General features: G+C 46.5%; 1 protein-coding gene across 6 annotated transcripts in view; it reads right to left on the reverse strand.

The window, feature by feature from the left end:
* The window catches only part of spg (dedicator of cytokinesis spg), a 430,105-nt gene that overhangs the window by 314,556 nt on the left and 94,810 nt on the right, over window positions 1-20,739 (reverse strand). For all 6 annotated transcript variants that reach the window (XM_084607325.1, XM_084607299.1, XM_084607317.1 and 3 more), the window contains 2 exons: window positions 17,811-17,937; window positions 12,723-12,808 (listed from right to left, as the gene is read on the reverse strand). In XM_084607325.1, the coding sequence (XP_084463451.1) occupies window positions 12,723-12,808; window positions 17,811-17,937 (213 nt within the window). The remainder of the gene's footprint in view (window positions 1-12,722; window positions 12,809-17,810; window positions 17,938-20,739) is intronic.

Raw genomic sequence — 20,739 nt, forward strand, 5'->3', positions numbered from 1 at the left:
AAGGTTATAACAGAATGGTTACACTCTAAGCGGGCAGCTTAATCAGGGGTGGAAGCGCTGCTCCAATTGCTCCATTCTGCTCCAAATTGCTTTCCCTGCTGCATCCTGCTCCATTATTCAATATTGCTTCAAAACTGCTCCAGACTAATAAGGAGGAAACTTGGGCGAGTTGGAAAGCATTTGAAATCATCTTTTCTAGCACTTCTTTAACACAGAAGGGACATTAGATGGAGGAACACATAAGAACAGGACTAGCGTCTGTCCTGTTCTTATGTGTTTCTCCATCTAATGTCCCTTGTGCGTTAAAGAAGCGCTAGAAAAGATGATTTCAAATGCTCCAGACTGGCTGCCTTGATGCAAATTTAGCAGAACATGGGAACAATGTCCTTACACCAGTAGCAGAGATATAACGCATCTTGCGCTGGGTTTAATACAAATGAAGTTTTTGTAAGGGAAGGAAGCATGGAGCATAATAAATATTTGTTTGCAAGTAAATTTAGTATGAGCCACCAGCAATTGTAGATAATTGCGAAAAAAAAAATGCACTGTGCATGTGATGTAGCACTTCCTCCGTCTTTTGAATCGCCGGTGGAAAGAAGCGAGATCAGCAAGCAAAGCAGGTAGCACAAACTACAGTACAACCTCGATAATTCGAACTCGGTTAATTCGAAATCACGGATAATTCAAAGGTTTTCTGCGGTCCCGTATTTTCCAATGTAAATTTGGCCGGATAATTCGAACAGGTGGCCGCGCCAGCCCGGTTAATTTGAAAATTTGGACTGCTATGCGGCAATGCCTGATCCATGTTTCGCCGCAAACCTGGCGAAACGACGGCCCTACGGAGCCGCGAGGCAAAGCCACATAGTAATGGTGATGATTTATAGGCGAAGCGCCCCAGCCGGAGCACTCTCTGCACAAAAATCGGTCCACAGTGCGCCTCGCGCACCGCCGAAACACGCGCCTGCAGAGGAGAAGACGTGCTTCACTGCAACACGGCGGGCATACCGGTTTTTATCACGTGACCTCGCCCCCACTCCATCCCTTGGTGTGCTTCGCCCACTCTTCCCCCGTGCCTCCGACGCTGCAAGTACGCCACCACCACCGCCGCGCCGGTCTCGCCATTTCTTTGTGTTGTGCGCTGTGGTTAGGGGTCGGCTACTGTGCCATTTTTTTGGGCGGGACTGTGCAGAAGTGCTAGCTTTGTGACCGTAGCAGTGCAGAAATGCCAAAATACAAGACTTTAACGCTGCAGCAGAAGTTCTGCTTGATCCAGGAAGCAGGCAAGAGCACTTGTTCGAAGACCGAGTTGGCCAAAAGGCATGGCGTGCCCCTCTCGACATTGTCCACAATATTGAGCAACAAGTCAAAAATACTAGAGGCTTACGGCAAGACCTATTCTTCGAAGCGGTCACGAGTGCGGGCTCCCACGTATCAAGATGTGGAAGCTGCTCTGCTTCGCTGGCTGCAGAAAGCAAACGCTGCCCAGCTTCCCGTCAATGGAAGGCTACTGCGGGAGAAGGCCAACGACCTAGCTCCACAACTTGGGCACGAGGAATTTAAGTGCAGCAATGGATGGTTTTGCCGTTTTAAAGAACGCAATAATTTAACCTTTCTCACCGTCTGTGGTGAGAGCGGCAGCACTAACGACAGCGTTGTCGAGGATTGGAGAAACCACACATTGGCGCCGCTGCTTAGCGAGTACGGTGCAGATGACGTTTACAACCTTGACGAGGCTGCACTTTTTTATAAGATGCTGCCAACAAAAACATTCGCAGTGAAGAACACCGCCATCAAGGGTAGGAAACAGGCCAAGGACAGGATTACTGTGCTATTCGGCGCAAACATGTGCGGTAAACACAAGCTGCCGCTACTGGTCGTCGGGAAGACGGGGAAGCCTCGCTGCTTCAAAAATGCGCGGCTGCCGCCAAAGGATGAACTCGTCTACAGGCACAATAAGAAAGCCTGGATGACAGGTGCAATATTTGAAGAGTATGTGCGGCAACTTGACCGCAAGTTCGCGGCCACGGGCAGGAATGTCCTATTTGTCGTCGACAACTGCCCAGCACATGGCGACATCCCACATCTCCAGGCCATCAGGATGGTATTTTTACCTCCGAACACCACTTCGATCTCACAGCCGATGGACCAAGGCGTCATTCACCACACTAGGAAGATTTATCGGTACCACCTGCTCAAGCGCATGCTCCTTTGCTACGACAATGGCAAGGAGTACTCCATCGACCTCCTCGGAGCCATATGCCTCATGGTGTACGCTTGGAAACAAGTGGAGCCCACATTGATCAGGCGGTGTTTTGAACACGCTGGTTTTTCCAGTGAAAGCACTGTTGATGCCGATGCAGACCACCCATGTACTACTACTCTTGACGAAGAAGGAGCAGAGTATTGCAACCGCATCAATGCGCTCTGCGCAGAGGATGAGTCCAACGCAGTCGGCTTCGCCGAGTATATCAACATTGAGAGCGAAGAGCAGACTGGCTACTCTGACTTGGAGAGTGAGATCACTGCTGGTACGAACATGCGCGATGACAGCGACGATAGCGACGATAGCGACGATGACACCGACGAGCCTCCCCGAGCACCTGCTCTTGGTGAAGTTATCGGATCGCTGAACGTTATCCGCAGTTTTGTTGAGTGCCGCGGTGGAAGTTCAGAGATGTTTCGTCTATTTGACCAACTCGAGAGCATGACCTTAGGAGCCGCAAACTACCGGACGCGGCAAACCAGCATCTCTGATTACTTTCAGTAGTAATTCAAAATATGCCGAATAAAGGTAACACGTTCCTGCAACGAATTTTTTTGCCTAAGTCTTATTTCTTGGTGTGTTCGGTTAATTCGAAAACGTGCTTAATTCGAAGATTTCTCGCGGTCCCGATGACTTCGAATTAACGAGGTTGTACTGTATACTGTGAGCCGTTAGGAAGAACACTTGTCTGACTTCAAAAACTGCATGAGTTATTTTGATGGTTCTGCTGTTAAAACTTCACCATTGAGCCTCTTTGTCAGTGACAAGCTTGCCAGGCCTATGGCAGACAAAACCATACTTGAAAGCATTACGGGTTGATACGCCAAAGCTGTCAATCACTAGGGAGCTTCTCAACAGTGTTGGAAAGGCATACCAGGCTCTATCGCCAAAATATTAAAAATGAGCACCAGCATTGCTCAAGCAAAGAATGGACTACTGGCAGGAGGGAGTGAAGTAAGAAAGCTGTAGGATGAAAAGGCTACCCTTCAATGCCATCTATCCATATCCCAAAGCTGTTCCAAAATGCTTGAGCCTGCATCCACTCCTGTAGACCTCCGCCATATTTACAAACAGACAAGACGATTGAGGTCGCACTGTAGTCGTCTGCAATCCCGCAGTAGGTAAAAAGCACGGGAGCGGCACTAGCACCAAGCTTGTCAAGGTGCATTATTGTCGTCTGAAGGCGCCTTTTTGGCAGACGAAATATCCATGTACTCAGGAATTTACCAGCCCAGACATAGGATCTAAAAGGATCATGTAATCACCTCGTATACATTGGCCTCAAAGTGCTGCTTATTCTCATCATGATCCCAAAAGCATGCACCCCCTTCCAATGCAAAGCATCTGATAAGAAGCTACAGGACTATTTGAGCATTGCATACGACACAGATATTATTTACACTGACTCTACCTATGTACTTAGTCTCGATGCATTACCGACCTGTATAAAGAATGTATTACATTGGCAATAAGGATGGCACTTCGTTTCATATAGAGTATAATGTATGTTGCACAGTAGATTTCTAGAGATAGCTCTTGAATCTATGTAACAGCAGTGACAAATGCGACATACATTCTTCACGTCACTGAAGAGGCATATTGAACAAAATTCTAAATAGTAATGTTGATGAAGCCCATTTCTGAGGCCTCTCTCTCTAGAGTGTAAGTAGATGCCGGAAGCAAAGGTTCTGACGTAGATGAAAAGGCTGCAGAATTTCTGCTAATTTGTTCAGGAGAACATTGTTACATGTTGTTGTATGTGTTTCTAATGTGCAATTTGACCAAAGTGGACATCTGTTTTCCTTGCATAGCAGCCTTAAATCTACACCACAAGTAAATATGACCTGGCAAAGCATGACACGGTCCATGACATGCAGAACATGTTAATATAATATGTGCCGAGTAAACAATCTTTTGCATATCACCGTGGCGGCAGCCCCAGGGTTTAGTTATAGGGGGAGCAAAAGGGCTTCCTATTAACAAAAAAAAGAATAGCAACGATTTCTTTTTTTACTTTTTATTTGTCGAACAATACCATGCCCTTTATTGTTGAGCAATAAATGGCAAACAAAGTAAACTTTTAACTTAGCTCATGCTTTGCTTACAACAAACGGTTCTCTGAGCAATATTCATATATAATCATTTTTATCAGTCGAACCCGGATATATCGAACTCGAACGGGATCGCGAAATACTTCGATATATCGATAATTCGATATACAGAAATCGGCTTGGGACGGCCCATACGATACGAAAAAAAACGAGACTGTACTTGTCGCGTAGTCAACTCACTCGCATAATGAACTCACCCTCCACTTTTGCACTCGAGAATTTGGAAAAAAAAAAGCCTTAAGGCCAGCTCGCTCACATGCAAGTGATTAAGCGATCTCAGCAACGAGCGGCAGCGACAGAGCAAAAAATTTCCAACTTGTTGGAACTGCATCCCTCTGCCATACGAACCACCGGAGCAGCTCAAAACAAGGTTTCTGTGTTTCTGTGTCGCCGCGGCAGAAATCCCCAGCGTTATCGCTTGCATGTCGCACTCCGTTTCGGTCGTCTCATCCACAGCTCATTTCTTGGCAGCGCGCCAAGATGCTGCACAGGGATAACGTTGCCGCGTGTTTATCTTTTGATAGCTCCTGCTGCGGCGGGGAGCGAACTTGGCAGACTGCCCGTGATGGCTTGATTGCACAAGCCTGGTTCGATTTATCACACAGCGCTTGGGGCGGGCGTAGTCTACTGCCACAATACCATTGGAAAGCGTGATAAAGTACAATACCGTGGCAGTCTGGGCGTGTTGGTTATTCATGATGGAAAAATACAGCGCAGGAAGGAAAAGGACAGCGCTCGTGTGTCTTATGTGTCTTCATTTTGTCCTCGTCCCTCTCTGCGCTGTATTTTTCCATCGTGATAAAGTAGCTGCAAATGCTGTTTGAAGCGAAAAATGCTAAAAGCCGGTGTCATGATTGCAGCTGACCGTATGCTTTCATTGATTCATACATGCAAGAATAAACTACTCCAGCAAAAAAAGCTGCTTCCTAACGCCATATCTTACGCTACGCCGCGCGTACAGCACAATGATAAGAACAAATGACTTGCAAAAAAAAAAAAAGATAGATCTGCCGCTTCTTAACTTCCGCAGGCGCCATAGCCACGCGGCGCAGAGGGTTCGCAACGCACGGTGGAGAAAGCGTCTGACGTTCTTTCTGAAAACGGGCTGAGCTGGCTTGGTGCATGCGTAGCGCGTGCTACTGCGAACGAAGGCCGGGAGAGAGGAAGGAGAGAGAGAGCTCGGCAAAATAATGGGCACACCCTTGCGCTTCACTCTATCGCGTTTTTCCCCTCTCGTTCCCACTGGTTCTCTCTGGTTCATTCACGCACATGGCTTGCAAACGTCACGTGCTGGCGCGCGGGAAACGATAACCGCAGATGCGCGTGCCTTTGGGGAATGGGCGCGGCGCTGCCCTAGCCGAACTGTCCCCTCTCATTCATTCTGCACGTGGCTTGAAAACGTCACGCGGCAAACGGCCAAGGGTGATGCGATTGTCATCAGGGAAGGCACACTTCATAGTGAGTGGTGCGGAGTTCGATATATCGAACGACTGGTGAAATTGAGTTCGATATAACTGAAATTCTATATATCCGAGTTCGATATATCCGGATTCGACTGTATTTAGCTTACAATATTATAGCTTAAATAGTAGTGTTCTGCTTCCAAGGTTTTTATATCTGGATTTGAAAAATGACCAGAGGAAAATTCTACTTGCTAGAAGGCTTCTGAGGGGGGGTCTGGGGGCGGAGCTCATCATTCCACCATATCAGTTAAGTCCACAGCTGCATCACGACCGTTTCACTTAAAGCTGACCCCAAGAGGAAAGCTTACCCGTCTTTATGCCAGCAAACCATGCATACCAAGTATCCCGGCTGAATTTAATCAAGCTTTAAATTCGGCAGAGTGGTCTAGGTTAGTGAAACCAACAGAAAACTATTCAGAGTTCATTCACGGCCACTCAATGGAAGCGCACTTGGTGCAGCCTGCTGCGTCGCGCCGCCATCAATGGGCAAGTGCTTCCTTGGGGAGTTTACAGTTGCGCCCGCTATTTCTGCTGAGGGCGCCACTGTTCGGGGACACGTCGCCACCGGGGTCGCTGGCTCTGAGCACGCGGTTTGCTTTCTTTCTGGACACATTTGCCTTGCGTATGCATGATCAACGCAAGCTTTTTTGTATGTGTGTGTGCAAGCACGCTAACGTTGAGACGGAACGCGTTTAAGGCGAAAGCCGTTCTAGGCTCACGGAGTGAAAATCTGTGCGCAGAAGCTGTGCCTGTAATCTGTGTATCGCATCTGTGCGCTGGTGTGTCAGTCGCAAAAAAGCGAACATGCAAGGAGGGAGATTAAGAATGAAAATGATTGATGGTGATAGGTAATCAATAAAAGTTATAAATAGACATTGATGGAGGTAATGACTAATGCTATGACTAATAATTATTAATAATGACTAAAATGATTTGTAATGACCAGTATGTCAAACTACGACATGTAATGACCGCAATTGATTAGAAATGAGTAAAAATGCTTAGCGGTGTGTGTTAATGACTATAATAGCTTGGCATGACTCATCATTACTGCTAATGACTAAGAAATGACCAATGTGTCAAACGACGACTTGTAATAGCCACTACTGATTCTAAATGAGTAACATGCTTAGTTATGAGGGGTAAGAACTACAATGACTACGCAGGCAGACTCATCATGACTGGGAAACGACCAATATATCAAACGACGACTTGACATGATTGCAACTGAGGCAAACGATGAGAGGCAAACGTAGGAAAAGGGTAGGCTTTTGCCGTCCTCCGCTTAGGAGACATCTAAGAGACCCTCTAATCTTATCTGTTGCACTCGCTTAGGGCAAAGGCAGCAGCGAGGAGTGGAAATGCACTCGCTTCCTCTGGAATGAAAGCGGCGCTGAGGTTAAAAAGTCCAGATGCTGAAGCATAATGCCCTACCAGCTGCCGTTGGATTTGCTGCAAGGGGCAGCAGATTGGACTTTGTTGGGGATTAATTATAGGTTGACAGCGCGAACAACGTGACGGGAACACAGGAGAACAAGACGGCACAACCGCGCTAGTTGTGTCGCCCTCTTTTCCTGTGTTCCGTCATGTTGTTTAACCTATTTAGTTACCAGGGAGCTGGCCAGTGAACTAGGATTTTTAACAATGTGTGAAGTAGATGAACACGATGAGGTAGCACGAGAAGCTTTTCTCACAGGTTATGTTGCGAGGACATATCAAAAAAGGTACGATGTTTTTTTTTTTCATATAAGCATACAATTTGTTCTAAATTTTGCAGCTAGTCTGAGTGGCCTTGCAAGCAAAGTAGCCTGTGCATACAACAATTGTTTATACTGTTGAGATTTGTGCCGATGCGATAAACTGAGAAGCTCCGTTCCACAGAAAATCCAACGCCCGCTCTGTCAGCGGAAAGTCGGAAAAATACTTCTAAAGGCCCTTTTGTTGGTGATATGGCCAGAAACTTTTGGCACAACTATAACACATGACATGTTCAATGTGGCAGGAGCTGCCAAACCAGAGAGAGTCAATAAGACGTAAGGGTGAAATGAGAATTGAAAGTGGGACCCTTAGATCCCAAGTCAGGCACATATACTCCTATAGGGCAAGCTCGTAAGGCTTCGGTAAAGAGGGGCTATATATACTTATGTGTAGGGCGCTATTCCATATAATGCGGTAGCTTAAGGCTGTATTATAATGATATGCGACAGAGGAAGTAATAAGGAATACGGTGAATAAGCAGGTAGCAAAGTGCGAGTATGCTAACGAGGCTCCGCAAGGAGACTTAAGAACTCCAAGTTTGTTTATCACTACCAAGTTGTTGCTTAATTTATGCGATATTTGGTAATGGTTTTGAGGCAGCATGTCTGTTGTGCAAGACACTGTTGCAGGGAATATGAGTCAACTGGACCAGTTACAGGTTAATGAAAACCAAGGACATTGGAGGCTTGAAGTACCCCGCAAAGGAAGAAATCAAGCTTTGTCAGCTTACGAGCACCTTCATTACCAGGATAATGAAGTCTGAAGAGGTCCGGCGAAATAGCAAACTGTGTAAACTTTTGATTTCAGCATTGGTTTCTCACTGTACCCAGTGCCTGCAGCTAATCTATGAAAACAATGATCGTGCCCATGCTGAGGAGCTGTTGGTTTCTCACTGTACCCAGTGCCTGCAGCTAATGTATGAAAACAATGATCGTGCCCATGCTGAGGAGCTGTCACAGCCACCTTCTATTTTAAGCACATCACACAGTATGGTAGAATTTATTTCGGGAACTCTAGGATTAAAAGAACGTGTTTTATTGCACAAGCATTTCTCAGATGAGAATAAACTGCATTCACCCGACATCAATGCTTTCAAAAAGCAGCAGCACAAAGAGAGCCCTGTGCAACAAACATGTACTAGCAACAGGGCAAATTGCAGCTAATGCAAATACCTTAATTACCATCCTGGGCAATAATTAGTACCCTGGCTCTATTCCCACATAGCAATAGCTACACTTATTTCATGCCGAAATGCTCATGCTTTAGCTTGCATGTTACAGCCCTGAACTGCATCCAAGAAATCAATCAGTTGTGAGTGAGCTGTTTTTCTCCTCTGGTAATGCTGCTGAGTCTCTATTTCCTTTACACACGTCTGCCCCATATTTCATTTTATTTTCCTTTAAGGGGATGTGGTGGAAGTTGAAAGAGAGCTTGCACTTGTTCACACTTGAGGCTATTCATTGTTAGATCCTATTCCATAAGTGGTATCTTTCCCGGGTTGCGCCGGTTCAGGCTTCACTACATTTTTTTTTCTAGACCTTTTCTGTATGCCGAAACCATCATATCATTCCTTTTTTGAGCGTTTCAGCCTTCGTGATTTTAACGCCTGGTGAATGTCGCCATTGCAGATTCTCGTCTTTTATCCTCACTGCACACATTTTGCAACTATAATTCTTTATTGGGCTGACTTGGGCACGCAATACAATAAAGCAAAATGGCTTTGTCAATAGCAGCAATCATGCTCATCGGTCGTCAAACTATGAATGCACGTTCATTCGACAGTGTTTAATTTAAATTCAGCGTAGAAACATCCAGACAAATCAGCGAAGGCGTACTGGAAAAGTCAGAAAAGTGGACAGACGATTGCGGCGACAGCTACAAACCGTGCGAGCAAAGGACAATTCAAATTTACGGTGGTGGCCATATAAGCACTCAAAAACTCTACTGATGCGCTACTCATTTGACAGCTGACGAGAGCCCACGAGCACAGCAAAAACCACGCCGTGGTGATCCCGAGGCAAGCGAACTACGCCGAGGTGCCAAAATCGGTAGCACCCCGCAGCGCGGGTTGCACGCCAGCTTTGAATGTCGTTTGAGGAAAAATGCTATTGGACAGAAGGCGATCCCTGGCCGCGCTAATCGGGACACTGGAACAGTCCGGCTGATCGGCAGTCGGCAAAACGATCGTACAACACCTCTTCCGCACCACATCCTCAAGCGGACAGAAAACGTGCGGACCGCAGGCTTGCGGAACCGGTCGAAAAGCGACCATACAGCGGCCTTTAGACTTCGATGCTTAATACACATCCACTTCTTGCTGTTGAAACATGACCTTATGCAAGCTATAAAAATGCATTCGATTTTGTTTCGTTCTCTTTAGTGGATTCTGCAAGCACTCTTTTAGCACACGCCAATGAATTTCTTATTGTTTTGTTGTAGTATATTTCCAGCTGCAGACCATTTAGTCCAATTCGAAAATATTGTCTTTACTTTGAAACTTTTCAAGTAAAATAACTATTCGCTTCATATTTGCTTCGAGCTGAAAAGTCACTATTTGCACATGCCTATCTATGCAAAGGCCCTTGGTAAGCTTGAATCACTATGTGGCATGTGCTCGGACACTGTATGTGCATTCTGATTCCTTCTCAGGAGTAGTTTCAGATTCAACAAAGTAGAATTGTGCCTGCGAGTGTCAGACGCACTGTTGGAGAAGCGTGAAGAACACAGAAACTGTGACAGAATCACTGCATTTAAGTCTGTTTCAACTCTTACACTACATCAACTAAGCTGTGTCAATGAGCAAACAAATAGCATTTTTCCTCAAACGACATTCAAAGCTGGCGTGCAACCCGCGCTGCGGGGTGCTACCGATTTTGGCACCTCGGCGTAGTTCGCTTGCCTCGGGATCACCACGGCGTGGTTTTTGCTGTGCTCGTGGGCTCTCGTCAGCTGTCAAATGAGTAGCGCATCAGTAGAGTTTTTGAGTGCTTATATGGCCACCACCGTAAATTTGAATTGTCCTTTGCTCGCACGGTTTGTAGCTGTCGCCGCAATCGTCTGTCCACTTTTCTGACTTTTCCAGTACGCCTTCGCTGATTTGTCTGGATGTTTCTACGCTGAATTTAAATTAAACACTGTCGAATGAACGTGCATTTTTTGTGCACCTCTCCAACTTGAACCTTACCGACGATGTCACAGATGCCATTTCACAGCTGAAACTGAAACTGAAAACACAATGAAGCACAATATTTCCACAGCAGCCCATTCACAGTGAGGGCACAAACACAATCCAAGTGTAGTGAATTAAAATTGATTGCTGGGCTAGTTGGTGCACAGTCACATAAAGGAAAGGTTAACAATGCAGCAAAAAGGCACTTATAAATAGGCGCAAATAGACACACAGGACAGGCGCTGACTCCAACTTCTTTTTCAGAACACCACATACAAACTTCAACATCCAAATGCTCCCACAAAGTCAGCAACAAAGTCATCACAGCATTTTAGACTGCCTCGTATATAAAAAGAGTTGGTTCAAAATGTATTAGTGAATCATCTCTCTCGTTGTATACAGTCGAACCCGGATATATCGAACTCGAAGGGGATCGCGAAATAGTTCGATATATCGATAATTCGATATACAGAAATCGGCTTGTGACGCCACTTACGATGCGAAAGAACGATAGCGTATTTGTCGCGTAATCAACCCACTCGTATAATGAGCCCACCCTCCACTTTTGCACAGAGAATCTAAAAAAAAATAAAAATGCGTTAAAGTTAGCTCGCTCACATGCAAGCGATCTCAGCGACGAGCGGCAGTGAAAGAGCGAAAAATTTCAAACTTGTTGGAACTGCGTCCCTCTCATTGCTCGAGCCACCGCGGCAGCTCAAAACAAGGTTTCCGTGTCGCCGCGGCAAAAATCGCGAGCGTTTTCGCTTGTATGTCCATGGCGCGCGTCACTCCGTTTCGGTCGTCTCATCCACAGCTCATTTCTTGGCAGCGTGCCAAGATGCTGTGCAGCGATAACGTCGGGGCGCGTTTATCTTTTGATAGCTCCTGCGGTGGCGGGAAGCGAACTTGGCAGAGTGATCCTGATGGCTTGATTGCACAAGCCTGGTTCGATTTATCACGCCGCGCTTGAGGCGGGCGTCATTATCGCAGCAGCTGACCGCGTGCTTTCGTTGATTCATACATGCAAAAATAAACGACTCCCGCCCCAAAAAAAAAAAGCCGGTTTTTAACGTCCGAACAGCACAACGATAAAAAAGGATGACTCGCAAAAAGAAAAACAGAGAGAGAGCTGCCGCTTTTTAACGTCCGCAGGCGCCATAGAGGATTCACAACACACGCTGGAGAGAGCGTCCGACGCCTGTCTGAATACGGGCTGAGCTGGCTTGGCGCATGCGTGGCGCATGCGTAGCGCGTGCTGAAGGAGAGATATAGCTCGGCAAAAGGAGGGCACACCCACGCACATGGCTTGCAAACGTCATGTGTTGGCGAGCGGGAAACGATAACTGCAGATGCGCGCGCCTTCGGGGAATGGGCGCGGCGTTGCCCAGACCAGAAGTCGCCGAACTGACCCCTCTCATTCCTTCTGCACTTGGCTTGAAAACGGCACGCGGCAAACGGCCAAAGGTGATGCGATCGTCTTTGGGGAAGGCACACTTTCCAGTGCGTGGTGCGGAGTTCGATATATCGAACGACCGGTGAAATTAAGTTTGATATATGACGCGGCTTTCCTATACTTTAACATGGGATTTTCAAGGGGATATTCCGTGAGTTCGATATAACCAAAATTCGATATATCCGGGTTCGATATAACCAGGTTCGACTGTAGTAGTGAAGGTCGACTGTTAAATGTTGTTAGATAGGGTAGACCTAAAATGTTATGATGACTTTGTTGCTGACTGTGGGAGAATTTGGATGTTGAAGAAGTTTGTATGTGGTGTTCTGAGAAAGAAGTTGGAGTCAGCGCCTGTCCTGTGTGTCTATGTGTGCCTAGTTGTGAGTGTCTTTTTGTTGCGCTATTAACCTTTCCTTTATGTGACAATCCAAGTGGTAACCCATGTCTGTTGTTGCCTTACATGATAAAAAGAGGGAAAAAAAATGCAGCCTGGAGTGAGACTCACCCAGGCTGGGCTGCAGTGGGGCCAGCTTGTGGCCAACCTTGCGCAGAATCAGCTCATGCAGCTGGTGGAAGTCCGCCTCACTGCACCTGCACATTACACGCACATTACTCACACATTACACACACCTTGTTACGTGATGTAATGTCACCCTTCCCCATCCTGGTGGCCTCCACATCCATCGCTGTGCATGTGTAGACATGCTCGCTGTACACATTGCTTGGCTTCCTTCAATGCGACTAGATGGTATCCCTCTGTGACCACTGTTTCAGCCACCACGGCCCTCCGAAGGTCGACCTCATTATGGTTCAAGGGTCAAAGGTCGTCGGTGCAAATCCCTCACAGAAGGTAGCTCTTAGTTCGACCAGTAATTATGTGCTCCATATCGTACCAAATCGTCTGCCACTACTCCAAAACCCTCTCCCCCAAACGTACGGGCCACAATTTTGACAGCAATAGTAGCTCTAAGTGGCCCAATGTCAGCCCCCGCCTGGCTGGCATATATAGAGCGCAATATAAAGAGTAATTCACTCTCACCCAAACTTCTCACTCTCTTCTTGTACGCGCATCAGAAGTCTCAAGAGACTTCTGATGCGCGTACAAGAAGAGAGTGAGAAGTTTGGGCTTAAACTGAACATTAAAAAGACGAAGATCATGGCGTCTTGCCCTATCAAGTCCTGGAGCATCAATGGACAAGAAGTGGAAGCTGTGACAGATTTTCTCTTCTTGGGCGCCAAGATTAACTCGGAAGGAGACTGCAGCCATGAAATTAGGAGACGCCTGCTTCTGGGAAAGAGAGCAATGGTTAGCCTTGACCGAGTAGTAAAGAGCAGAGACATTAGTCTGCCAACCAAGATCCGTATAACCCGTGCTATGGTCTTTCCAGTTGTGATGTATGGATGCGAGAGTTGGACTGTGAAAAAGGCTGACCGCCGAAGAATTGACGCGTTTGAATTGCGGTGCTGGCGAAGACTTGAAAGTTCCTTGGACTGCCTGAAGATCAAATCAGTCGATATTGTCGACCATAAACCCTGACTGCTCATTGGAGGGTCAAATTCTAAAGTTAAAGCTCAGCTACTTTGGTCATCTGATGAGAAGAGAGGAGTCGCTGGAGAAAGATTTGATGTTGGCAAAGGTTGAGGGTCGCCGGAGAAGGGGTAGGCAGCGAACGCGATGGTTAGATGGCATTCTCGAGGCATTGCAGATGAAGCTATGTGATGTTAAGAAGATAGTGAGAGACCGGAAAGCGTGGCGTGACATGGTCCATAGGGTCACGAAGAGTCGGACACGACTGAACGCCTGAACTGAACTGAATAAAGAGTAATTGGCTGCAACCTCTCATGATTAGCTCCATAAAACCCCGGCCCTCAGTCACCAGCGGCTGCGGAACAACTGACCCCGGCGGCGGTCAGACCTGTGATGCAGCAGAGGGTGCTAAGAATTCCTGGCTCCGCTGGACAGGCCGCCATTGGAAACTGACCCTGGATACGTTTAACGTTAGAACCCTAGCTAGTGAAGCTAGTTTAGCAGTGCTCTTACAGGAACTAGAGGGTATGAAATGGGATGTCATAGGGCTTAGTGAGGTTAGGAGGCCGAATGATGCATATACTGTACTGAAGCATGGGCATGTACTGTGCTATCGAGGTTTAATAGAGAGGCGACAACTAGGAGTAGGTTTCCTTGTCAATAAGTATATAGCTGGTAATAAAGATGAATTCTATAGTATTAATGAGAGGGTGGCAGGCATCGTAATTAGGCTTAATAAGCGGTATAAACTGAAGGTTGCAGAGGCCTATGCACCCACATGTAGTTATGACCAAGCAGTTGAAAGCTTCTACGAAGATGTAGAATCGGCAATACGAAAAGTAAAGACGCAGTATACTGTACTAATGGGCGACTTCAATGCCAAGGTAGGGAAAAAGCAGGCAGGAGACGAGGCAGTAGGTGATTATGGCGTTGGCTCTAGGAATAGCAGGGAGGAGTTACTAGTTGAGTTTGCAGAGCGCAATAACTTAAGAATCATGAATACCTTCTTCAGCAAATGGAAGAACCGGAAATGGACATGGAAAAGTCCTAACGGAGAGACTAAAAATGAAATTGACTTCACACTGTGTTCAGCCCCCGCCATTATTTAAGATGTAGAGTTAATCGGGAAAGTGCGATGCAGTGACCACCGGATGGTGAGGTCCTGAATTAGCCTAAATCTGAAGAAGGAACGCAACAGATTAGTAAGAAAGAAACCCATCAACGAATTACAGGTGAAGGAGAGGGCACAAGAGTTCAGGACCTCACTATAGAATAGATATTCAGCCCTAACCGAGGTTGGCGACATTACCCTAGAAGCAATGAACAATAATTTCAGAGATATCATTACTGAGTGCACTGTAGAAGTAGGCGGTAGGATAGTTAGAGAGGATACCGGTAAGCTGTCTCAGGAGACGAAAAATTTCAATAAGAAACGCTAAAGTATGAAAGCTTCCAGTCCAACAGACCAGATAGAATTGGCCGAGATATCAAAGCTAATCAATAAGCGCAAGGTGGCCGATATAAGGAAGTATAACATGGAGAAAATTGAGCATGCTGTAAAGAACGGGGGAAGCCTTAAAGCGGTAAAAGAGGAATTGGGAAAAACCAGATGTACAGTCGAACCCGGATATATCGAACTCGAAGGGGATCGCGAAGTAATTCGATATATCGATAATTCAATATACAGAAATCGGCTTGGGACAGCACTTATGATGCGAAAAAACGATACTGCATTTGTCGCGTAATCAACTCACTCGCATAATGAACCCACCCTTCACTTTTACACTTGAGAATTTGGAAAAAAAAAAGTGTTAAGGCCAGCTCGCTCACATGCAAGCAATTAAGCGATCTCAGCGACGAGCCACAGCGACAGAGCAAAAAATTTCCAACTTGTTGAAACTGCGTCCCTCTGCCATTCGAGCCACCGCGGCAGCTCGAAACAAGGTTTCTGTGTCGCCACGGCAGAAATCGCCAGCGTTTTCGCTTGCATGTCGCACTTCGTTTCTGTCGTCTCATCCACAGCTCATTTCTTGGCAGGGCGTGTTTATCATTTTATAGCTCCTGTGGCGGCGGGGAGCAAACTTGGCAGACTGCCCGTGATGGCTTGATTGCACAAGCCTGGTTCGATTTATCACGCCGCGCTTGCGGCGGGCGTAGTCCACTGCCACAAATTGGAAAACGTGATACAGTAGCTGCAAATGCTGTTAGAAGCCAAAAATGCCAAAAGCCGGTGTCATGATCGCAGCTGACCGCATGCTTTCGTTAATTCATACATGCAAGAATAAACGACTCCCGCAAAAAAAGAAAGAAAAAAAAAAAAAAAAGGCGCTTCGTAACGCCATATCTTACGCTATGCCATGCGTACAGCACGATAAAAATAGACGACTCTCGAAAAAAAAAAAAAGATAGATCTACCACTTGTTAACTTCCGCAGGCGCCATAGCCACGCCAGCCGCTGCGCGCAGAGAGTTTGCAACACACGCTGGGGAAAGCGTCCGACGTTCTGTCTGAAAACGGGCTTAGCTGGCTTGGCGCATGCGTAGCGCTTGCTACTGCGAACGAAGGCCGGGAAAGAGAAAGGAGAGAAAAAGCTCGGCAAAAGAATGGGGACATCCTTGTGCTTTGCTCTGTCGCGTTTTCCCCCACTCGTTCCTACCGGTTCTCTCTGGTTCATCCACGCACATGGCTTGCAAACGTCACGTGCTGGCGCGCGGGAAACGATAATTGCAAACACACGCGCCTTTAGGGAATGGGCGCGGCGCTGCCCTAGCCAAACTGTCCCCTCTCATTACTTCCGCGCGTCGCTTGAAAACGTCACGCGGCAAACGGCCGAGGGTGATGCGATCGTCTTTGGGAAAAGCACAATTTCCAGTGCTTGAAGCGGAGTTCAATATATCGAACGACCGGTGAAATTGAGTTCGATATATGACACGGCTTTCCTATACTTTTACATGGGATTTTCAAGGGGATATTCCGTGAGTTCGATATAACCAAAATTCGATATATCCGGGTTCGACTATGCGATAAGGGACAAGGCGGGCAACGTCATCACGAATATGGACAAGATAGTCAAAGTAGCCGAGGAGTTCTATATAGATCTCTACAGTAGCCAGAGGTTACTCCCTATGCTGCCATCATCATCATCAGCCTGACTATACCCACTGCATGGCGAAGGCCTCTACCATATTTCTCCAATTAACCCGATTCTGTGCCAGCTGCATCCACTTGACTCCTGCGAACTTCCTAGCCTCATCCGCCCACCTAACTTTCAGCCACCCCCTGCTATGCTTTCCTTACCTTGGAATCCAGTTTGTTACCCTAAGCGAGCATCAGTTATCCTCTGTTCACACTACATGTCCTGCCCATCCCCATTTCTTCTCCTTGATTTCCACTAGGATGTATGTGACTCGAGTTATTTCTCTGACCCACTCTGCACAATTCCTATCTCTTAACATTATCCCTAACATTTTTCTTTCCACAGCCCTCTGCGTTGTCCTCAACTTAAGTAGAACCCTCACCACTTGCATCTGTCTTCCATAAATGACTAATTGTAAAGATACTTTAATCAAGACTGATTTTAGTAAAGTGCATCCAGTCACCGTGATGTACAGCTCCTGAAATGGCACTGCATGCAACCTGAAATGGCGAGACAAATTTGTCTTTAAAAAAAAAATAACATTTTGTTCATATGTTTTTTTTGTTTCAGATGGCTTTATCACTAGGCTCACCAACTTTGAGGAGAAGCCAGCTTTACAGAGGACATGAAGCTGGGAGGCAAAGCATGCGGCATGTATGAACAAAACAAAAACATGGCTAAAAACATGGGCAGAAGGCAGTGCAGTCTTCTCAGAAAATAAAACTAAGCAAAAGAGCAGAGAGTAGTAGAAATGGGAAGGAACGGCCAAGAGGCCTGCAGTTCTACCACACAACTGTATTGCGTGCGTAACAGGGATCAAAAATGGCCACCCAGTTTGCTGGGTGCATGCAGGTCACATCCCCAGCCTTAGCAACGCTCATCAGTGGACCATGTAGGAGACATGCGATGATCGTAGAGGAAGTGCTCACGTGAGGAGGCGAACGACATGCTCAGTCTCGCCCCCTTTGTCCCAGGGCAAGGTGCCAAGGTCAAGCACACCACATGCCACAGGGCGCCGGTAGTTCTCCTGGTCGCCCTTGTCACCCGTCAGCCGCCCTGGATAGTGGCAAGCACAAATGGCTCCAACATCGGCCCCGCAATGGTCGTCAGCCTTGTGGCCACATGCCCAACCCCAAAGTAAATGAAATAGATAAAGGACGGAAGCAGTTACTCTATTTAGGAGCACAATTTCAGTGTGCCGTACATTCCTTCTGTACATCGTTTTTTTTCTGAGAGATGTATAAATGAAATATTAAATCAACTTGCCCAATAAGCAGTACTGTTGAATTAGGTTGTTCGACGGATGCATAATGAACGCCCCAATTACCGTCGAGTCTCATTACTACGAACCCCACATTAACGAATTTTTAAAAAATCCCCAACTGATTGTGTATGTCTTCAATGTAAAAATAATTCAAAATTACGAATGTCAATATAGCTTATATTTCAGAATAATGTATTTTTTTCCTCTATAATCTAGGAATATCCATATTACAAATTCGGTTAAAATTAACAGCAACGCAGCTCGCAACTTTCGCGTGAAACAAAAGCCGGCATTTAATGGTTCGTGGGCTGTAGCTATCCCCATCAGCACATCTAGTGCCAACTCCTAGCGTCACCACAAAAATGTGGTTTAATATGCAGTAGCCAGCAGACCTCGCCGCCTGTGGCCTGCCTTTTTTTTTTGTGCATGTGTTGTGCATTGATGATGTTGTACATCATTTGCGGGTTGTTCGTCCGTACCATTCGCACATGCATGAATGTTGTTTTTTTTTGTTGCAAATTATCTTTTTGTGAAGTTTGTGCGAGATCTGATGATGATTACAGCGAGCGAAGGTGCCAAGTAGATAAGAGAGCAGCTTTTGCTCCAAGAAATCAACGCACGTAAAAAGCGAGTCGGCCTCCCTAGACTGACCGCCGCAATCATTCTGAAAGGCCGAGAGGGAACACTGAAGATGAGGTCCTATCGAACTCTGATATTTTTTTAGAGCATTGACAAAGTCCGTACTTTCATCGCTCGGAAGTGTTACGTAACTTGGAAGGTGTACGTGCTGTAGTGGAGTAACGTAGTGTGTGGTCGTGTGTGCTGCAGGCGGGACAAGAAAATAACTGATTTCTTCAAATAAATCAGCTTTGAAGTTAGTGCGACATTTTCATTTCAGACTTTGCTTGTCTACACATGTTTACAGCCAAGGTACTACATCATGGGTTTGACTACGGGCTTATAACCAATATTTTTGATTATGATACTATTTCAAAATAACGAATAAGATCTTGTGGTCCCGTAGAAATAGTTATATCGAGATTTGACTGTAATATGTTTATCAAAACGGTCATTTCCGCCAGTACTCGTCGTCATCATAACTTATTACACCATTCAAGGCTTAAATGTGAAGGTATGCTTACAACTAAACCTTTAAATAGTTTGCAAATAGTCTTGCTATTCAGTTCATTCCACACTGTCAATATTAAAACTAGTCTAACCTCCTACATATTCATAAATTAAACATTTATGTCCATGCTATCTCACGCCGAAGTACTGTAGAAATACGCTAACACGGACAAGCATATATACAAGATGTAATTTTGGAATAGCAAAAAAAAAAAAAAAAAAAAAGGAAATTTGCATCTGCGTATAATGTGAGCAAGGAAAAATCAGCAGGTTTTTAGTTGCACTACAATTCGCGGTTGCCCTGCAAATCGTATGCAATCCGCGCTTTCTCGTTCTCCCTAATCTCGCACCAGGCGTCAATAGTGCCACAAACCTCCATGTGCAACTCTGTATCTCTACCCTTGCGCCGACACACATGATCGGAGAATTTCACGCACAGTGATGATGTTCGCCTCGCCATTTGGTCCTCTGGCTGTTCTAATACCACTAGATTGCTTCAGCTCAGGCACGAGACGGAAGCACAAGAGCAGCCGGCCATCATGCACCGCACTTGCACCTGTTCGCATCTAGCGCTGCGCGCAGGCAACATGTGCACCCTGGATTCAGTATTTTCACAATTGTTGTCATCCAGTATGTGTATCGTCTGCAGAGAGTCCCTTGCTAGAGACAGCTTTCTGTATACAATTTTTATTGCGAAAGCAATATACTACTCGCACTTTCAAGCCTTTGCGTGACCCGGCCGCAGTTACGTCTTACCCACTTGACACTGTGACGTCATACCCCACGTAATACACGGGCTGGCAGGAGCTGCCAACTTGGGTCTCTCGCTAAACGCATTCGGTATCCCACATTTCTCGAAAGCGCGACCGATGCGCTCCTTAGGTATGCTGGTCAGGCATCCCGATTCGGCTGTAGGGTATGGCAGAATGGCTGGAGAGGCCCGTGCGAGGCGTACCTGGCATGCTTCTGGTTGCGAGTGCGTCGCGAGCACTGCGACGATCGTGGTACAGTGAACTAGGATATTTTCCAGTGAAGCGAGCGGAGGGGGCAGCGCCTTGCTACGCGCGTCATTGAGTGTGTCTCGTGAAGCGGCGGCGCTGTTGTCGACCACTTTTGAAGGCGGCCGGCGGCGATGGGTCAGGGCACGCCCGACGGCGCTTCAGTTGTGCGCTGGCTTTTTGTTCAGTGTGGTTACATTGCACAAGTGTTTTGATGTGAGTGTATTAACAATGAGTGCAAAGCAATGGCTCAACCACTGCTATGCCCCAGGGTGCAGCACAGGATACGCAAGAACAAAAAACGCGCGAAAGTTGTAGCTATTCAAGGTGCCTGCTGAACCTCAGCGCAGATCCATGTGGGAGAGGAACCTACATCGAGGCGACAAGCCGCTAACCACAGACTGCGTGGTATGTGAACTACATTTTGAGCCACGCTTCATCATTAGGGATTATGTGCACCGCATAAAT

Source organism: Amblyomma maculatum, chromosome 1 (genome assembly GCF_055883805.1).
Source record: "Amblyomma maculatum isolate TAMU_Amacu chromosome 1, ASM5588380v1, whole genome shotgun sequence".
In the NCBI taxonomy this organism is placed as follows: domain Eukaryota; kingdom Metazoa; phylum Arthropoda; class Arachnida; order Ixodida; family Ixodidae; genus Amblyomma; species Amblyomma maculatum.